Source organism: Mobula hypostoma, chromosome 2 (genome assembly GCF_963921235.1).
Source record: "Mobula hypostoma chromosome 2, sMobHyp1.1, whole genome shotgun sequence".
NCBI classification, from domain to species: Eukaryota; Metazoa; Chordata; class Chondrichthyes; order Myliobatiformes; family Myliobatidae; genus Mobula; species Mobula hypostoma.
The window spans coordinates 86,673,233-86,694,987 of record NC_086098.1 but is presented as its reverse complement, the minus strand read 5'-3'; the positions used below and the strand labels follow the sequence as shown (position 1 = coordinate 86,694,987).

The window sequence follows — 21,755 nt, the reverse complement described above, 5'->3', positions numbered from 1 at the left end:
ATTGTCTTCTGTACAGAACAACACAATGATTCTCACTCTTCCCCACCACCCAACTGCATGACTGACTCTCACCCCCTTCAACCCCACCATCTGATCATGTGCCTGACACCTGTATTTTTCTCTCCAAGGGTCCACGAGAGGGCATTGTTTTAAGGCAGGGGTCCCCAACCTTTTTTGCACCACGGACCTGTTTAATATTGACAATATTCTTGTGGACCAGCCGGCGGTGGGGGAGTGTTCAAGTAGGGTTAAACTCACCTCAACATGTCTTTTACAGCTAGGGTTGCCAACTTTCTCACTCCCAAATAAGGGACAAAAGTAGCAGTCAAATATGGACACTTGTGTTTACCCCGAGAAAGGCTACCATGACCATGAAGCCTTGTGCGAGTACCTGTGTGCGCATGCATAACATGCGCATGCACGTACGTACCGATTTTTTCCCCACAAATCGGTTTTGCCTTCATCTTCCCGACTATACTGTACATACAATATTTCTACTTTATATAGGCTGTGTATTTATCATATCATTCCTGCTTTTACTATATGTTAGGGTTATTTATTTTCGGTTTTATGTGTTATTTGGTATGATTTGTTAGGTTATTTTTTGGGTCTGGAAATGCTCAAAAATTTTTCCCATATAAATTAATGGTAAATGCTTCTGCGCTTTACGCCATTTCAGCACAAAAGGTTTCATAGGAACGCTCTACCTTAGCGGGGGAAATACGGGACAAGGGCTGTCCCGTATGGGACAAACCAATTTAGCCCAATATACAGGATGTCCCGGCAAATACAGGACAGTTGGCAACCCTATGTTCAAGTTCAACAGTGTGTGACAGGGAATGAGGAAAGGTGAAGCTGACTCATATCGTTTCCTCACAGCCCGGTAGCACATGCTCTGTGGCCCGGTAGTTGGGGACCGCTGTTTTAAGGTGATTGGAAGCCCTACTGTGTTTTCATATGCCCTGCCACTACCTAGAAGAGTCCCTCTAGCCAAGACTCACTTAGTCACTTTATCATTTTTATGTTCAGATATTCTTGTTCCTAGCATCACTTGGTGTAAAATAAAATCAGTTTATGTATATAAGCTAATGTTAATATTATGCATTTACAGCCATACTCACTTACATACATTATGTTTTACAGGATTGTTTATATTTATTGTGCTTTTTATGCAGCATCAGATCCAGAGTAACAATCATTTTGTTCTCCTTTACATTTGTGTAATGAAGAAAGAAAATAAACTATTTTTGAACCCTGAAAGTACAGGGTGGATGTCAGAGTTAGATTTTTTTTACAGAGTTAGATAGGTACACTCGCTCACTTCCTATCTCCATTGCCAACTCCTAATTTCAGCAATATTGCAGGAAAGACCTACGTTTACCAGGTCTGCTCTATTGTGCGCTAAAACCTAGAAGCACATTGGACCTATGCATAATAGAACTCACTTGCCAGCAGACGATACACAAGACCGACATGCCACTGCACTATTCTACTTTAACACATGCATGATTGTGACGTTTTGAGAATCTAGCACTTACCTACTTGTTTCCAAGGGAGAAATGTCTTTGGATGACTGAGAGTGGAGGATCTTTTCAATTTTCTCAACTGATCGTATTACTTGAAGCAGTCTTAACACACACATCTGCAAAGGGAGACACATATAAAGCAGAGATCTTTATTACTGATTTTTTTTGATGTTCAAGCAATTTCTAGTCATCAAGATTCAGACATTACAATTCTCATTTGGTTCTCTGCAACTCTCAAATGCAGTAAAATGCCGACTTCCAAAGATGGGATTACTGAAAAAGAATCAATCAATAACTGAAACTATCTATGTTAATAGATATTCTACATCTCTAATTTATGATCAATCTACCGGTATTAACAATGCAGCTCTGTGGGTGGCTATGTTCCTTTTGAGTCAGAAGAGTTTGGTTCAACAAGCACATAATCTAGACTGACACTAATGCAGAACTGAAGATGTGTTGCTCTTTAAAGGATTGGTTTTTGTATGGATCATTAAACTTGCATCCCATCAGGTCATTCATGTGAACATAAAAGATCTCATGGTACTTTGCAAAAAGAAAAGCTCGGTAGTCTTTCCCTTCAATATTCTGTCTAAAGTTTATCCCTTAATAATATTTTACCTGGTTGTTATTACATTGCCCTCAACCCATCTACTACACTTCCTAAATTATAAATGTGATTACATTTCATTGGCTATAAATGAATATGAAATAAACTTGAGGACCTGGCTTACAGAGAAAGGTTGAATAGGTTAAGACTTTATCCCCCAGAGCACAGGAGAATGAGGAGAAATTTGATAGAGATATACAAAGTTGTGAGTGGCATAGATAGGGTGAATGCATGCAGGCTTTCTCCAGAGGTTGGGTGAGACTAGAACTAGAGGTAAAGAGTGAAAGGTGACATATTTAAGGGGAACCTAAGAGCGAACTTCTTCAATCAGAGGGTGGTGCAAGTGTGGAACGAGCTGCCAGCAGAAGCGGTGGATGTGGGTTCAATTACAACATTTAAGAGAAGTTTGGCTAAGTACATGAATGGGAAGTATATGGAGGTCGGTGGTCCAGGTGTAGGGGTCAATGAGACTAGGTAGACAGTTCAACATGGACAAGATGGGCAGAAGGACCTATTTCTCTACTGTAGTGCTCTATGAAATATCCCAGGGTTGTGGAAGATGCTATCAATATACAATCATGTCTTTCAGTTCTTTCACAGGTCCTGTCCCAAGGCAATGTCTAATACTAAAGGCGTACCAATCTCTTCTAGGAGTTTAATCATGCAGATGAGTTTTCAAAGTAATAGAGTTTAATGGAATCTGAACGAGAACACATGAAAAATACTTTCATGTTTTAATACATCATCAAAATTTGTCACTGGCTCAATATTTGTGAACACAAAGCAGTGGGTTTGTAACCTAATGCCAACATGTCCAGAGCTGCAGTTACTTTGAACATAAAACTTGAATAATGTGTTAGGGTCAGTAAGTCAGATCTCAACATGCTTATATTTAATCAGATGCTGGGTAAAACCCTCATCTCTGGCATTGTGTAACATGGCAACTCCTATCACCTGGCACATTTTAGGTCAGGTGCCATTACTTTACAAAGAGGCTACTAAGTCAACTAAAGCATCATTTTGTATTAGCAACACGTTTCTTACAGGATGAAACTCTCTCTGGTACAGCATTCTGTGTCTGGCAAATCGCATAGTACAGATCTCTACTAATTAACTAATTCTGACTAAGATCTGGCAGACCCAATAGGCCAAATAACCTCTCTGCTCCTATACCTTGTGGTCTTACTCATTATTCTAAACATTCTGAGTAACAACATACAAAGATGAATGCGGCTGCTGGAATCTGAAACAAAAACATAAGGCTTGAAGAACTTTGCAGGACAAGCAGCATATCTGAAGACAAATAGGTTTAAGTCAACATTTTGAGACAGTCCCTCCATAAGGTCTGAGGGAAAAGGAAAGATTGCCAGCAATACATAAAGTGCTGGAATGGAGGCTGGTAGGTAATAGGTGGAGCCAGATGAGGAGGGATATTGGCAGGTGCATCCAGGTAGGGGGTAGGAGTAGGAGTGGGAGAGATGCTGATCAGCGCGATGTGGAGCCAGGTGGGGAGGGGATGAAAAGCAAATAGAACAAGATGGGAAGATGAAATGAGAGGAAGGAGCAAAGGCAGAAAACAACAGATTTTCAAGTAAGTGTTTGTGTGAGGACAGCACTGGAGTGTGTGTTACCTGAAATTCATATTATTGGATTGTGAGCTAGCCAAGCAGAATGTGAGGCAATGAAAATTTACGTTTGGCCTCTCTGCAGCAATGAAGAAGTCGGAGCACAGACAGATCTGTTTGGGGGCGAAAGGACAGTTAAACTGACATGCAACAAGAAGAAGCTTGAGATGGTTGTTGAGGGCAGAACATAAGGTACTCTGCAAAACAAGCTCTGCATCTAACTTGATTTTAACCTTTTCAGAATGGCAGGCGGTGACTAGTGGGGTACCGCAAGGCTCAGTGCTGGGACCCCAGTTGTTTACAATATATATTAATGACTTGGATGAGGGAATTAAATGCAGCATCTCCAAGTTTGCGGATGACACGAAGCTGGGTGGCAGTGTTAGCTGTGAGGAGGATGCTAAGAGGATGCAGGGTGACTTGGATAGGTTGGGTGAGTGGGCAAACTCATGGCAGATGCAATTTAATGTGGATAAATGTGAAGTTATCCACTTTGGTGGCAAAAATAGGAAAACAGATTATTATCTGAATGGTGGCCGATTAGGAAAAGGGGAGGTGCAACGAGACCTGGGTGTCATTATACACCAGTCATTGAAAGTGGGCATGGAGGTACAGCAGGCGGTGAAAAAGGCGAATGGTATGCTGGCATTTATAGCAAGAGGATTCGAGTACAGGAGCAGGGAGGTACTACTGCAGTTGTACAAGGCCTTGGTGAGACCACACCTGGAGTATTGGGTGCAGTTTTGGTCCCCTAATCTGAGGAAAGACATCCTTGCCATAGAGGGAGTACAAAGAAGGTTCACCAGATTGATTCCTGGGATGGCAGGATTTTCATATGATGAAAGACTGGATCGACTAGGCTTATACTCGTTGGAATTTAGAAGATTGAGAGGGGATCTTATTGAAACAAATAAAATCCTAAAGGGATTGGACAGGCTAGATGCAGGAAGATTGTTCCCGATGTTGGGGAAGTCCAGAACGAGAGATCACAGTCTGAGGATAAAGGGGAAGCCTTTTAGGACCGAGATTAGGAAAAACTTCTTCACACAGAGAGTGGTGAATCTGTGGAATTCTCTGCCACAGGAAACAGTTGAGGCCAGTTCATTGGCTATATTTAAGAGGGAGTTAGATATGGCCCTTGTGGCTAAAGGGATCGGGGGTATGGAGGGAAGGCAGGTACAGGGTTCTGAGTTGGATGATCAGCCATGATCATACTGAATGGCGGTGCAGGCTCGAAGGGCCGAATGGCCTACTCCTGCACCTATTTTCTATGTTTCTGTGTTTCTATGTTTACTAATGTAGAGGAGGCCACACTGCAAGCACTGAATGCAGTAGACCTAGTTGGAAGAGGTGCATGTGAATCTCTGCCTCACCTGGAGGGGCTGTTAAGGTTGCCAGATTGTAGTGGGGAGGGGGAATTTGAAAGGACGGGTGTTACACCTTCTTTGGATCCAGGGGAAGTGCCGGGAGATAAGAAGAAGTTGGAGAAAGGGATTAGCAGACCATGGAGTCCCAAAGAAAGTGGTCCAGGCAAAAAGAGAAAGAGGATGGGGGAAGTAGGAAAGATCACATTGGGGCTGACAGGAACATCATAGGATGATGTGGTGGATGCAGAGGCTGCTGGGGTAAAATATGAGGACCATGAAAATAGCCCTGTCTCATGGGAGGGGTGGGAGAGTTCAGCGTAGACTGGTGGGAAATGAGGTAAACATATGTCAAACAAATTATGGCTGCTGGAAATGGGGAAAATAAAATCAATATAACCCTAACAACAGGAATTCTGCAGATGCTGGAAATTCAAGCAACACACATCAAAGTTGCTGGTGAACGCAGCAGGCCAAGCAGCATCTGTAGGAAGAGGTGCAGTCGACGTTTCAGGCCGAGACTGCACCTCTTCCTACAGATGCTGCTTGGCCTGCTGCGTTCACCAGCAACTTTGATGTGTGTTGCATCAATATAACCCTATTGATTTAGTGGCCAATAGAAGATAATTTCAGGTTGTCATTTGTATATTGTATACATTCTTTGATATTAAATGAAACTATTGAACTATATAGAACATTACAGCACAGTACAGACCCTTTGGCCCACAATTTATGCCAACCTTTTAACCTCAATCAACATATAATCCAAGGTACACAATAAAAAGTTGTACGAGTGTAAGATAAGCATTGTAAAATAGATCATATGATTCCAAGTACATATAGTGCTTATCTAATGCTTATATAGCACTTATCTAAAAACCAGTCTAACATTCCAGCGCAGCACTGAAGGACTGCTGGATTATTGGATCAAACTGTCTGCCCTCTATCAGCATAATTGATCCCACAGGAAATATTTCAATGAAAAGTAATGGCTTTCCCCTTGATTTCTAAGTCAAAATGTATTCAACTTCCAATTTCAATAGAACAGATAATGGTTATGATCACTTTCTTGTTTGTGATCCTTGCTATATGTACCTTGGATACTTCATATCTTACATAGGTGCAGTAGACCTGACTACCATATCAAAGATAGGTGAAGGGAGAGGAAGCAGGGAGTCTGCAGAAGGACTTGGATAGAACAAAATGGGCAAAGAAATGCAGATGGATTACAGTGTAGATGAACATTGTTTGTAGTGCTTATTAAATTGAAAGTAGTTTTGAAAAACAGAATCTAAAATGTATAAATGTTTTAATTCAGAATAAGATTAAAAAATATTATTACGCCAACTTTTTGACAAGTGTATCCCGAAAACCTATCAAGCCCATTCAGTTACATGCTTGTGGCTCTATATTAAACGACTCACTTTTTTCTTTCTGATATCATCTTCTTTTGCCAAACGGTCATCTATTGCTTGAATCCCTTCACTAACTGCCAGCTTCAGGCTCTGCATTACAAACAGAAAATGGTCCAAGAAAGAGACATACAAGTTAGAAACACGAGTAGATGGATACAAGTGGTGCAAATTCATTATCTTTGAAGCACATTGTTCAAAATAGTGCCTAATTTATCAATATAGTTAAAAATCCGACAGTGGTGTACATTCCCTCACATTTGCATTAAAGGCAACATATTACGCTATGTTTCAAATATTCAATATAATTTACCTACAATACTGTAAGAGCTGAAGAATAGTGAGCTATCAGTTTTCTGCCAAAGTTCCTATGGCAAACAGCAGACAGAATCAAGGAACTGTCAAAGAACAATGGCATTAGTCCCTGGATATTTTTCGCATATTCCTTCATTAGTATTCTTAAGAACTAACAAATATATTCACGATTTCATATTTATTTAAGCGCCTTTCATGTAAAATCAGAAAATAATAACATGAGTAGAATTAGGCCACTTGGCCTATCAAGTCTGCACCACTATTCCATCATGGCTGATTTATTATCCCCTCAACCCCAATCTCCCCATAACCTTTGACACCCTTACTAATCAAGAACCTATCAATCTCTGCTTTAAATATATCTAATGACTTGGCCTCCAAAGCCATCTATGGCAATGAATACCACCCCCGGCTAAAGAAATTCCTCCTCATCTCTGTCTTAAGGATTCTGAGGCTGTGCCCTCTGTTCCGACACTCCTCCTCTATAAGAAACATCCACTCCACATCCACTCTATCTAGGTCTTTCAATATCCAATAGATTTCAATGAGATCCCCCACCGCCATTCTTCTAAACTCCAACTAATACAGGCCCAGAGACATCAGGTGCTCACCATATGTTAACCCTATCATTCCCGGGATCATTCTCAGGAACCTCCTCTAGACCCTCTCCAAAGCCTACATAAAGAATAAAAAATTTTCTGTTTCCTCTGGGACTCTCCCGAAAACTTTCTATGAAGCTTCAATCTCTTTAATTCCTAAAAAAGATAAAGATTTATCTGAATGCACCTCTTATAGACCAAATTCTCTATTGAATGTGGATTTTAAAATTCTCTCTAAGGTTTTGGCTACTAGACTTGAGAATATTTTACCTACTGTTATTTCCAACGACCAAACTGGATTTATTAAAAACAGATATTCACATTTTAATATTCAAAGATTATTAAATATTATTCACTCTTCTCCATCTAGAGAATCTGAATGTGTTGTTTCTCTTGATGCAGAGAAAGCTTTTGATAGGGTGGAGTGGTCTTACTTTTTTGAGGTTTTGGAAAGATTTAATCTTGGCCCGGGATTTATTTCCTGGATCAAATTGATCTATCATGCTCCAATGGCTGCTGTTGTAAATGGTAATCAAAAATCTCCATATTTTAGATCACATAAGGGTACTTGACATGGATGCCCTCGTAGCCCTTTATTATTTAATTTGGCCTTAATGGGAATGGGACGTGGAATAAAAATATGCGGCCACTGGGAGATCCTGCTTTCTCTGGTGGACAGAGTGTAGATGTTCAGCAAAACGGTCTCCCAGTCTGCGGCAGGTTTCGCCAATATATAGAAGGCCGCATCGGGAGCACCAGACGCAGTATATCACCCCAGCTGACTCACAGGTGAAGTGTCGCCTCACCTGGAAGGACTGTCTGGGGCCCTGAATGGTGGTAAGGGAGGAAGTGTAAGGGCATGTGTAGCACTTATTCCGCTTACACGGATAAGTGCCAGGAGGGAGATCAGTGGGGAGGGATGGGGGGGACGAATGGGCAAGGGAGTCGCGTAGGGAGCAATCCCTGCGGAAAGCAGAGAGAGGGGGGATTCCACATCCCATTCTGATATGTCTATCCACCGCCTCCTCTACCGTAAAGATGAAGCCACACTCAGGTTGGAGGAACAACACCTTATATTCTGTCTGGGTAGCCTCCAACCTGATGGCATGAACATTGACTTCTCTAATTTCCATTAATGCCCCACCTCCACTCGTACCCCATCCGTTATTTATTATTTATTATGTCCCTCTCACTATACTCCTTGCCCATCCTCTGGGCTTCCCCCCTCCCCCTTTCTTTCTCCCTAGGCCTCCTGTCCCATGATCCTGTCATATCCCTTTTGCCAATCAACTGTCCAGCTCTTGACTCCATCCCTCTCCCTCCCGTCTTTTCCTATCATTTCGGATCTCCCCCTCCCACTTTCAAATCTCTTACTAGCTCTTCTTTCAGTTAGTCCTGATGAAGGGTCTCGGCCCGAAACGTTGACTGTACCTCTTCCTAGAGATGCTGCCTGGCCTGCTGCATTCACCAGCAACTTTTATGTATGTTGCTTGAAATTCCAGCATCTGCAGATTTCCTTGTGTTTGTGTAATATGACAGATGTTCTCTTTCAGTTTAAACCATTTTAAACAGGGTTGATAGCTATAATCTATAAACGATCATTGAGTTCATGAATGATATCTAATGATAAAATTAAACGCGCTTGGGAATCGGAACTTCAAGAGTCACTTTCAGATAATCAATGGAGTAAAATTTTTCATTCCGTTAACAACTCATCTATTTGTGCCCATCATTCCTTGAAACAGTTCAAGGTAGTGCATCGGGCCCATATGTCAAAGGATAAACTAGCGCGTATTTTCTCCAATATCAATCCTATTTGTGGCAGATGTAATGCTGAGCTGGCCGCTTTAACTCATATGTATTGGTCTTGTACAAAGCTAGATAACTTTTGGAGAGGCGTTTTTAAAACACTATCAAAAGTTTTGGATCTGGATCTACAACCTAATTTGCTTACAGCCATTTTTGGGATTATCCCATCAGAAGCATGAAATATTCCTGGTTCCGCTCAACGTAGGTTAGCCTTTTTGACCTTACTGGCTAGGAGAGCCATTTTATTGAAGTGGAAAGATTCTAATCCACCTATGGTCTTTTACTGGCTCTCCTCCATTATGTCCTGTTTAAGTTTAGAGAAAATAAGAAGTTGGACATTTGATACACCCTTTAAATTTGAGCAAATATGGTGACCTTTTATCCAATATTTTCACTTAATTTGATTTATTACTCTTTCAATCCTTTTTTTCAAAGTTTTAGATTTGATTAGGAAGTCTTTCTTTCCTTCTTTTTTGGTTGTATCCTCAAAATGGACTGCCCAGTCCCCTTTGTTTTGTTTTTTTATATAGCGTAGTGGGTTTTTCTTTCTTTTCATTTAAAACCCAATGTTTTTTCCTTTCTCTTCATAAACTGGTAAGTGGAGAATTGTTATTTTCATTTTTTTATTTTTTTTTATACTAGTTTAACAATATCTATGATTTTGACAATATCTATCGTAATCTTGGTTTATATTGCTACTGATATATATATTTGAACTAATTCTCCTCGATTGTATTTATGCTTTTTTTAAATCAATAAAAAGATTAATAAAGAAAAAAAATTTCTGTGGTTAGAAAATATTCAATTTATATTTAATTCCATCATTAGTAACCCTTATCACCCAGGACATGCCCTCTTCTGATTGCTATTATCAGGGAGCCTGAAGACATGCTCAATGTGTTAGGAGCAGCTTCTTCCCCTCCACCATCAGATTTCTGAACAGACTAGAACCAACTCATGAACACTACTTCACTACATTTGCTCTCTATTTGCCTACTTAATTAATTTAATTTAGGATCCCACTGAAGATGGTGGAAGATGCAGAGAATTATGTATTGGACGTGGAGGGTGGCAGGTGAGAACAAGAATTCTATCCCTATTGAGGTAGCAGAAAGATGGGGTGAGTGTGGATGTCCAGGAAGTGCAGGAGATGCGGGTGAGGGCAGCATCAATAGTGGAAAGGGAAACTCTGTTTGTTGAAGGACACCTCTGATGTCCTGGAAAGGAATGCCGCATCCTGGAAACAGATGTGGCAGAGACAAAGGAACTGAGAAAAGGGAATAGCATTTTTACAGGAGACGGTAGAAAGAGATTAGTCAAGATAGCAACGGGAATTAGTATTTTTACGAAAGATATTGGTAGACAGTTTGTCTTCGGAGATGGAGAGAGAGAGATCGAGAAAGCGGAGGGAGGTGACAGAAATGGGACAAGTGAATTTAAGGGCAGTTGGAAGTGGAGGCAAAGTTGATAAAATTGACCAGTTCAGCATAAGTACATGATGCAGCATCAATGCAATCGTCAATGTAGTGCAGAAAGAGTTTGGGAGCATTATTAGGGAAGGCTTGGAACATGGACTATTCCATGTAGCCAACAAAAAGGCAGGCATAGCTGGGGCCCATGCAGGTGCCCGTGGCTACCCCTTGAGTTTGGAGAAAGCAGAAGGAGCCAAAGGAGAAATTGTTTGAGGCGAGGATCAGTTCTACCAGACAGTGGTGGACCGGAACTGGTCAGGTCATTTGTTGAGAAAGTGGAGAGCTTTAATCCAATTAAGTTTCTGTCATCCCCTTTGAGCCCCATCGAACTAAACTATTTCCAAGCTGTTTTATCCCTTGCTTGACAAGAGATTGCAAGAGTCTAAAAAATGATTAAGTCATAGAAAGCAAGTACCAAAGAGAAAAATACAGACTTAGAGGACAAGACAAATTGAAAAAGTACTTGAAAAAACATAAATCAGGAACGCCCAACATATATTCTTCTTTTGATGTCTAACTTAATTATTCTAGTCCATTGTATTTACAGTCTGCTGTAATTCACAAAGAGATCACCACCCACCATTTCCCTTTGGTATATGCTGTGCTGTTATGTTCCCTGATTACCTGGTTGCAGCTTGATAGCACCTAACAATTATAATTAAAGAACCAAACACAGATTCCAGTTAAAGAGTCATGGACAGGTGGCAATGAAGCAATCTACTTTGTTCTGAACAATGTCAAGGTTTTGCTTATTGTTGAAGTACACTTATTCATTCCAGCAATTATTCTATCACATTCCCTTACATTCCTTGCAAATGGTCGAAAGAAAATGGAAAGTCAAGTAGATATTCAGACACAATGGCCTGTTCTTTAGTCACAGTATTTGTCAAGTAATCATACAGTGCAGAAATGGGCCCTTCAGCATAACAAATTCAAACCAACCATTGAGTACTCATCGATAGTAATCCCATTTTCCAAAACTTGCCCCATAGCCTTTTAATCCTTAATAATTCAAGTGCGTCATATTCCAACCACCTTCTTGAGAAAAAAAATTCCCATCCCCTCACCTTATTCTATGGCCTCTGTTTTGAGACATTCCTGCTATGGCGCAGCATGGTACCACAGTAGTTAGCGTAACATTATTACAGCACTAGCAATCAAAGGTCAATTCCATTGCAGTCTGTAAGGAGATTTACGTTCTCCCCATTCCTGCATGATTTTCCTCCCGGTTCCCTGATTTCCTCCCACATTCCAAAGGTGTATGGGTTAGGACATGCTGCCTTGGTGCCAAAAGCATGGCAACACCTGCAGCTGCCCCCAGCATATATTAAGATTGTACTGGTCATTGACACTAATGGCACACTAAAGCATGTGGTGACTTGAACTTTCAGATAGTATTTGTCTGATTCAATAAAATTTCTGGTCAACAGTTAAATCCCAGAATGTTTATGATGAGTAACCAGCCAACAGTAAGGGTACTCAGTGCAAAGGTGGTTGCCTGGCACTTGTGTGACACTAATATTGCTTGATAAAATTCCTATTTCTGAGCGTCTTCAGAAACAGGCTAAGGTCATTGACCTGAATTGTTAAGGTTATTTTTCCCTCTAATGATGTTACATCATTGTCTACTTTATGTTTTTATTTTGTCTATAGTATTTTGCTTTTGGATCATATTAAGTCAGACCAAAGGGAAGAGGTGAAAGAAGTTGAGTGATTTAGACTGGTGAAGCAAGCTGTTAGTGATAAAAGTTGATACCACATTAGTAGAAGAAAGGTACATACCTGCATGTAGCAAGAGCTAAAGAACTACACAAGAGCAAAATATTGTATCAAAGCAAGCTGAAATTGGTGATCTCACCAAGAGAATCCAATGGGTGTGTGGAATACAGAAATTAATACTGCTGGATGCAGAGTTTAAGAGGCTATAAAGATTAGCGTTATTTGTCACATGTACATTGAAACATACAGTACAGTGAAATGTGTCATTTTGCATCAACGGCCAACACAGTCTGGAGATTGTGCTGGGGGCAGTCTGCAAGTGTTGCTCCACTTCTGGGCCAATACAGCATGCCCACAACTCACTAACCCTAACCTGTACATCTTTAGAATGTGGGAGGAAAGTGGAACACCCGGAGGAAGACCATGTTGTCATGGGGATAACATTCAAACTCTTTACAGGCAGCAATGGGAATCAAACTCCAAACAGTGAGCTGGTCCTATAAAGCAACTGCACTAACTGCCACACTACTGTGAGGTTTAACGCTACATCTGCTTTTTGATATAATTTGAACGAAGGTGATAAAATATTCCATTTCTCACATTTAATGTGCTTTGTCAAAAACTATATAGGTAAACATTGCCAAAATCAGTATCTTAATCCAAAGGCTTGAGTTAAAATACTTCCAGTCAAAAATTCAACTTTTTATTGTTCAGAACCCATTGTTAGTCAGTGGCACAATACTATCAATACTAATTACACAGGATTAAATATAGTGACATACCATCACCTCTTCTTTCAATTGACCCAGTGGTACTGTCAGATGATTCAAGGCTTTGTCCATACCAACCTGGAAAAGAAATTAGTAAAAGTGTGAAGGTAATGCAAACCAGCCAGAACCACATAGACTTCATTTAAAGAGATTTACCAGGTTGGTGGAAAGGTTGACAAAGTCTGCATAATCTTTATTTATCAGTTCAACCATAGCAGTTTTCAAAAGCTTGTAATAAAGTTCCAAATCATCCCGAAGTGTCTCCAATTGGACATGTTTTCTACATTCAGACACAAAATGATCCACATCAAAATTATCCTGTAAATAAACAAAATAAGCACATGTCATATTTCCAGTTTACTAAACGGATTCAGATTTAGGTTAATTCACTTATCACATTTACTATGAAAAATAGAGTGAAATGCATCATTTGCCTTAACAACCAACAGAACCAAGTATGCGCTGGGGACAGCCTGCAGGTAGGTATTGCCACACATCCTGATGCCAACACAGCATGTTCACAATGTTCAGCAGAACAGCGCAAGCAGCAACAAGAGCAAAAGAAGCCCCTTTCCCACCCTCCCACCACATGCTCATGCACACCAAACACATCCACCAGGACAGGCTGCCTCCAGGCCCCCATCCGTCAGTCTTTGGTGCCAGACTTTCAGACTATTAAATTACAGCTATTTAGATTTTACTGCATAAAAATTCTGAGTATGAACATTTACTATATCCATACTATTCATAAAAAGTATATGTTTCATAAATAAATAAGGCTTTATGGATACATTACTCTGGTGCCTCAAAGATAGCATAAATGTCAGAAGTCTTTCTTAGACATAACAGATCAAATTATCTGGAGTATTGTACTCAGTTCTGATCACCCATTTTCAGAAAGGTGGTTTTTGGTTGCAGAACAGATTTGCCAGGATCCTGCTTGGATTAGAGAGCATGTGCTATGAGGCTGGACAAACTTGGGTTGTTTTCTCCAGAGTGCTAGACCTGATAGAGGTTCATAAGATTATGAGAGGTATAGACATACAGTATATTTTCACAGGGTTGAAATTTTCTAAAACTAGATGGCATGCATTTAAGGTGACGGGGTAAGTTCAGTCTCCTTCTTGCTGACAATCAACGCAGATGCACCTCAGCTTAGCCCACCGCTCTACTCTCTCTACACTCATGACTGCGTGGTGGTTAGGCTCAGCGCAAACGCCATGTATAAATTCACTGATGACACCACGACTGGTAGAATCTCAGATGGCCCTGGCGAGGTGCACTGGAGTGAGATAGGTCGACTGGTTGAACGGTGTCCCAACAACCACCTTGCACTAAACGTCAGTAAAATCATGGAATTGGTTGTAGACTTCAGGAAGAGGAAGTCACATGCCTCCAAGGACCACAAAACCTCATCCTTATTAAAAGACTCCATCATCTTCCCAACCACTGAATTCAGATTAAGGGGCCTATAATTTACTTTTTTCTGCCTCCCTCCCTTCTTAAAGAGTGGAGTGACATTTGCAATTTTCCAGTCCTCTGGAACCGTTCTAGAATCCAGTGAGGTTTGAAAGATCATTACTAATGCCTCCACAATATCTTCAGTCACCTCTTTCAGAGAACCCTGTGGTGCACTCCATCTGGTCCATATGACTTACCTACTTTCAGACCTTTCAGCTTCCCAAGAACCTTCTCTTTAGTAATAACACAGCAATGACACTCAATTCTGCCCCCTGACACTCTCAAATTTCTGGCATACTGCTAGTGTCTTTCACAGTGAAGACTGATGCAAAATACTAAGTTCATCTGCCATTTCTTTATCCACCACTACTACCTCTCCATTTTCATTTTCCAGTGGTCCAATACCCACTCCTGCCTTTCTTTTACTCTTTATATGAATATAGCTGAAAAAACTTGCCTAGCTTATCTTTATGCTTCATCTTTTCTCTCCTTTTGGTTTTTATAGTTACTTTCTGTTGGTTTTTAAAAGCTTCTCAATCCTCTAACTCCACACTAATTTTTGTTATGTCATAGACCATAAGATAAAGGAGCAGAATTAGGCCATTTGACCTATCTATCCATCATTTCATCATGGCTGATCTAATCTTTCCTCTCAGCCCTAATCTCCTGCCTTCTCCCCCGTATCCCTTCAACCTCTACCTTAAATATATGTAAAGGCCTCCACAGCTGCTCGTGGCAACGAATTCCACAGATTCACCACTCTCTGACTAAAGAAATTCCTCACCTCCATTCTAAAAGGACGATGCTCAATTCTGAGGCTGTGTCCTTTGGTCTTAGATTCTCCCACCACAGGAAACATCCTCAACACATCCATTCTATCAAGATCTTTCACTAGGTCTCAATTAGGTCACCCCTCATTCTTCTGAATTCCAGTGAATACAGGCCCAGAGCCATCAACCACTCTTCATATGACAAGCCATTCAATCCTGGAATCACTGTGTGAACCTCCTTTGAACCCTCTCCAGTTTCAGCACATCCTTTCTAAGATGAGGGACTCAAAACTGTTCACAATACTCCTAGTGAGGCTTCACAAATGCTTTATAATGTCTCAACATCATTGTATATTTATATTTTAGTCCTCTCGAAATGAATGCTAACATTGCATTTGCTTTCCTCACCACAGTGTCAATCTGCAAATTATATGCCCCCTCTTTTGCTTTTATGCTGTCTTTAACTTCCCTTGTCAGCCATTGTTGATTAAGAATCACAACTGGCCTCATGAAAATGTGCATAGTTGATCTTTCTATAGACACAATGAAAACTCAACGTCACAGCTGAATTCCAAATCAAGCCAACAAAGGAAAATCTAGGTGTGAGTGAAGCAATCATTAAAATCAATTGAATAATTGATTATAAGCATAAAGATTAGCTTTATGTTAATTGAAAAATACAGTGAAATGTGTTGTTTGTATCAAAAGACCAGCACAGATCCGTCACCAACACAGCGTGCTCACAACTTGCTAACCCTAACCCATATATCATAAGAATGTGGGATAAAACCTGAGGAAATCCATGCAGTCACAGATAGAACAAACTCCTTAAAGACAGTGGCTGGAATTTAATCTGATTGCGGACACTGTAAAGTGTTAAGCTAACACTTCAGTATAAAGTGTTACGCTACCTCTCACGATGTCGTGCCAAATGTAATAGAACATACAGGGAAGAGAGAACACTTGTAACTTTCAATGCAGGTTGATAGTAAAAGTGCTAGAGTAATTTGAGGAAAGGGAGTAAGCCCATTTTAGAGACTTCAGGCTGAAACAAAAATCTAGGCTGAAGTAAGTCCTGCTATTACACTTCTTGGTGTTTAGATGAATGGTAGACTCAGGGTGATTGATACATGTGTGAGAATTTTAAGTTTACTGTTCATAGGTGGATAGTAATCAACACAGACTTAATGGACTGAATTCATAGGTCCATGCCATATGCTCTCTTTGCTTTATTAACCTGTAATTAATCCTAGGACCACAGGACTATTACAATGTGTGACATTTACTGTGAGCATAAAATACAAAGGGCCCAAGGCACTGTTGAGGATCCCTAACAACCCATCCCACAATCTCTCTGACCCACTACTGTCAGGAAGGAGGTACAAAAGCATCACGACTGGGACCGCCAAACTGGGTAACAGCTTCTTCCCTCAAATTGAGACTAATTAATACCCTGCCACCACCAAGGTCTTGTCACTAGGACAGTGAGCTGTTTACTGCTTACTTGTGCGGCGCTACATGCAATTTGAAATATATTTTATTAACTTAACTGTGGTCATACTTTAAGTGCTGTGTGTGATACTTGTTTTGTGGGTATACCGTGGTCCGCTGAACAGTTTCCACTTGATTTTCTTATATATGTACGGTCAAATGACAATAAATTTGAACTTGAATTTGTTCCAATGTCAATCCTGACCTCATCCTATGCATTTATTCCTATTGTCCTAGCCATCCCTCTCCCACCTTTACTGCAGCTTCGGACTCATTTCCCCACTCTTTTCCAGTGTTTTCAGCCTGAAGCATTAACACGTTTCTCCTTCCACGTAGGCTGCCTGCCCGACTGTTTTCTGCTGTGTATGATAGACTCTAGCCGAGATTCCAGTGCAGGGAACTGAAGGAATTCTGTGTTGTTTCTTTAAACTGAGAGCCCATCGATGCTGCCGAGTGTTGATCTGGGCCGGGGAGAAGAGCAGTTGACGGGATTAAAGCCAGAGTTGGTGCTAGTTGTTGGCCGAGGCTGCTGTGGTCTGATGGGAGGAGGCGGCACCCGTGCTGCCAGTGCCTAGGCCCGGGCCACCGCCACCACCACCCCCGACCCAGGCACGCCCATTGACCAGGGTCGGGGCCACGGCAGCTTTACCTTCAGGAACTCGTCCTTGTTGAAACAGAGAGAGCCAGGCCCCGCGGGCAGGATGAGCGAGCCGGCCGCCCGCCGCGGCTCCATCCCAGTACGTCGCTGTGCTCAAGGAGTCGATGTGCCAACCTGTCAGATATTGAATGGGGAAAATTAACCTCCAGCAACAGCGCCCTCTGCTGTACCGGGGATCCTTCATTGGGCAGCCTGAGAGTTCGCTTCTGGATTTGAAAATCTAATTCACCAAAATCTAAATCTAAATCACTGTGCAAAGAGCCTCCTGGGTGGCATTCGGACATAATGTGAATTAGTGTCTATGCCTCCTCATACCTTCTTTATTTCTTACAATATAATAAGGCTCCACAATCAAAGTAATAAGGCCCAACTGGTCCATGCTGACTGATTCCCATCAATTGCCCACATTTGTCACAAGCCTTTCTTATCCATGTACCTGTCAAACTATCTTTTAAATGATGTTAACATATCTGCCTCAACCACTTCCAAAAACAAAGGGATTGCCCAGCCCAAGTAAAGCTGCAACACAGGGACAGTGTCAACTAAACAAAGCCATATCTTCGCAATTAAATTGTTATTCTGGTTAATGGTGACTCACATTTGTTTCTGAATCATGCTGAGACCTAGAGAACATAATGGATTCAAGATCCATTTTAGAGCAAAAATATAGTCCAAGTTTCCCTGTGTCAAGATTTAAGAAATGCTGCATGTTTTTTGGATAAGACTTCATACTGAAATCCCACCCACCTCATTAGATCCTTCTCCAATTCTCCAACTTCTGGTAATTCCCTCCGCCTCCCTTCCCCTATCCCTATTTCACTCTGCCCCCTCCCCCAGCTGCCTATCACCTCCCTCATGGTTCCACCTCCTTCTACTACCCATTGTGTTTTCCCTATTCCTTTTTCACCTTTCCTGCCTATCACCTCCCTGCTTCCCCCCCCCCACCCCTTTATCTTTCCCCTGACTGGTTTTTCACCTGGAACCTACCAGCCTTCTCCTTCCCACCCTCCTCCCACCTTCTTTATAGGGCCTCTGCCCCTTCCCTCTACAGTCCTGACGAAGGGTTCCGGCCCGAAACGTTGACTGATCATTTCCACGGATGCTACCCGACCTGCTGAGTTCCTCCAGCGTGTTGTGAGTGTTGCTTTAACCCTAGCATCTGCAGAGTATTTTGTATTTCATTAGATCCTTTATTTCCTCTCTTTGAAAAAGTGATTACACTTCAATAATACTGAAATTGCAAAATATATAAAGTAAATTAATGTTTTTACTGCCAATAAATACAAGTGGCTCCCTGGCTTTAACAAACATTCACTCTCTATTCCGAGAGTGGACAAGATAATACAAGGAACTTAAAGCAAGAATTGCCCCAAGCTATGGCATCACCCAAATGGAGAAAAAAAATGAGGTAAAGCCTAGGTTCACTAGGTGAACTGCAGCCATGTTTCCCCTAACTGGATGACAACTGAAACTCAGTGCAAGGATGCTTCATTTGTGGTTGCACATTCAAAAGAGTATTAATTAAAAGACACCATTCTAGAGATTGCAGAAGCCTAAAATTAATCCTGATCATTGGTTAAACAAATGCCTCTCATCAGTCGGCTACTGGTGAATTAGACTATAAGACATAGGAGCAGAATTAGCCTATTCAGCCCATTGAGTCTGCTTCACCATTCCATCACGACTGATTTATTATCCCTCTGAACCCCATTCCCCTGCTTTCTCCCCGTCACCTTTAACACCTGTGGTAAACCATATTTAAATATTGTAACTGGGTTACCTGTCTGGACACGCTCCTCTGCTGACTGCTCCTGTGGCTCCTCCCACAGACCCCTGAATAAAGGTGATTGGGCCATGGCTCCTCCTCTCAGTCCAGGGCCAGACACTCAGCATGCTGGAGGTCACATTTTACTGCGAATAAAAGCCTTTCAGTACTTGCTCTACTTCCAGTCTTTTGGAGTTATTGATGGCGCATCAAACACCCTTACTAATCAAGAACGTATCAACCTCCACTCTAAATATACCCAATGACTTGGCCCGCACAGCTGACTCTGGCATTGAAATCCACAGATCTGCCACCCTCTGGCTAACGAAATTTGTCCTCATCTCTGTTCTAAAGTGACGTCCTTCTATTCTGAGACTCTACCTCTGCTACTATTGGACCCAGCAGTGTGGATCTATGTTGAGATTTTACTTCAATCGTTTAAAATCATTTTGCAAATTTTAGCATCAATCAATTGTACTACTCAGAATTGCACTAATCTTGCCCTCAGCAGTCTGTTTTGCTGGGTACTACATTAAGTAAACAGAGCATTGGAATATGTGTCAAAGTTTGAAGTCATTTTACTATCTAAGTACATATATTTCACTATTTACATACTACCCTGAGATTAATTTTCTTACCAGGCTTTTACAAAGTGATTGGTAATCGAAATAATTTCATGATCTGCAAAAGATCCTGCAAAAACCTGGAACACCAGCCAAGCACTATAGAAATCAGAGTACTTAAACTGACCATGTAAATATCAGCTGGGGCATCTATGCTGTTGTTCCCTGTGAACCCCTGTATATCTGCCCTAAAACATACCTAAAATCTTTGTTTAAAATCTCATTGGAACATTATAAAGAGTGGAATGAAGGGAGAAGGAGTGGTAGAACCTCCCTTCAGAAGCTTTCTTGAAAAAAATTACGCCATTAAATTTAAAGTACTGCATCCTACTCAGTGCCCAAAAAACATAGCTTATTCTCCTGAGTGGGCAGTTTATTTAATTGTCTATGTAAAATATGGCACCTGATGATGATGTAAAATAAAAAGAAGTATTACCCCAGAATTGGTCACAGTGTTCCCTTTACCTTTTCTGCCTATCATCTCCCAGCTTCTCACTTCATCCCCCTCCCCACCTTCTCATTCTGGCTTCTTCCTCCCTTCCTTTCTACACCTGATGAAAGGCCTGAGGCAGAAACTTCGACTCTTTGTTCCTCTCCACAGATGCTGCCTAACCTACTGAGTTCTTCCAGCATTTTGTGTGTATTACTTCTCTTGTCCATCATATATTCTGTCATGCATTTACTTTACCCCATTATTAATTAATTTGTGTAATGTGATTGGGAGTACTGTCTCTGATTACAAACTTCAAAATTATTACAGTGGATAAGTTGAATCTACTTCTCCTGCACTGTTGATCTCAGTCATTTCACTTTTGAAACACCATGATTTGAACCCTCTGTTGCCTTGCCACAGCTGGCTAAGTCCTAAATTTACCTTTCAGCTCTAGATCTTGGTGCCAACTTATACAGTGTCGATTCTGAAACAACAGGAATTCTGCAGATGCTGGAAATTCAAGCAACACACATAAAAGGATCTCCCAGTGGCCACACATTTTAATTCCACATCCCATTCCCATTCTGACATGTCTATCCACAGCCTCCTCTACTGTAAAGATGAAGCCACACTCAGGTTGGAGGAACAACACCTTATATTCCGTCTGGGTAGCCTCCAACCTGATGGCATGAACATCGACTTCTCTAACTTCCGCTAATGCCCCACCTCCCCCTCGTACCCCATCTGTTACTTATTTTTATACACACATTCTTTCTCTCACTCTGCTTTTTCTCCCTCTGTCCCTCTGAATATACCCCTTGCCCATCCTCTGGGTACCCCCCCGCTCCTTGTCTTTCTTCCCGGACCTCCTGTCCCATGATCCTCTCGTATCCCTTTTGCCTATCACCTGTCCAGCTCTTGGCTCCATCCCTCCCCCTCCTGCCTTCTCCCATCATTTTGGATCTCCCCCTTCCCCTCCAACTTTCAAATCTCTTACTCACTCTTCCTTCAGTTAGTCCTGACGAAGGGTCTCGGCCTGAAACGTCGACTGCACCTCTTCCTAGAAATGCTGCCTGGCCTGCTGCGTTCACCAGCAACTTGTATGTGTGTTATAGTGTTGATTCTGTCTCCTTTCTGCCTCTCTCTGTCAAGGGCATCTCCAAATCAATGTTCACTAAAAGTTTCTGCTGCAATATTAGATCAGAATCAGGTTTATTATCACCAACCTATATCATGAAATTTGTTGTTTTACAGCAGCAGTACAGTGTAACGCATAAAAATTACGAGAGGTTACAATAACAAATAAATTAACAGTGCAAAAGAGAGCAAAACA

The 21,755-nt window shown here is 41.3% G+C and overlaps 1 protein-coding gene across 2 annotated transcripts in view; it reads right to left on the bottom strand.

Annotated features, from left to right (window-relative positions):
- Positions 1-17,721, bottom strand: part of cog2 (component of oligomeric golgi complex 2) — a 67,330-nt gene extending 49,609 nt beyond the window's left edge. The window contains exons 1-5 of one of the 2 annotated variants that reach the window (XM_063039927.1): positions 17,593-17,721; positions 13,378-13,539; positions 13,234-13,299; positions 6,550-6,630; positions 1,539-1,642 (exon numbers count right to left, since the gene is read on the bottom strand). In XM_063039927.1, coding sequence (XP_062895997.1) covers positions 1,539-1,642; positions 6,550-6,630; positions 13,234-13,299; positions 13,378-13,539; positions 17,593-17,676 — 497 coding nt within the window. In that variant the 5' untranslated portion in view covers positions 17,677-17,721. The other variant, XM_063039928.1, reaches the window with a different exon arrangement.
- Positions 17,722-21,755: the final 4,034 nt, after the last annotated feature.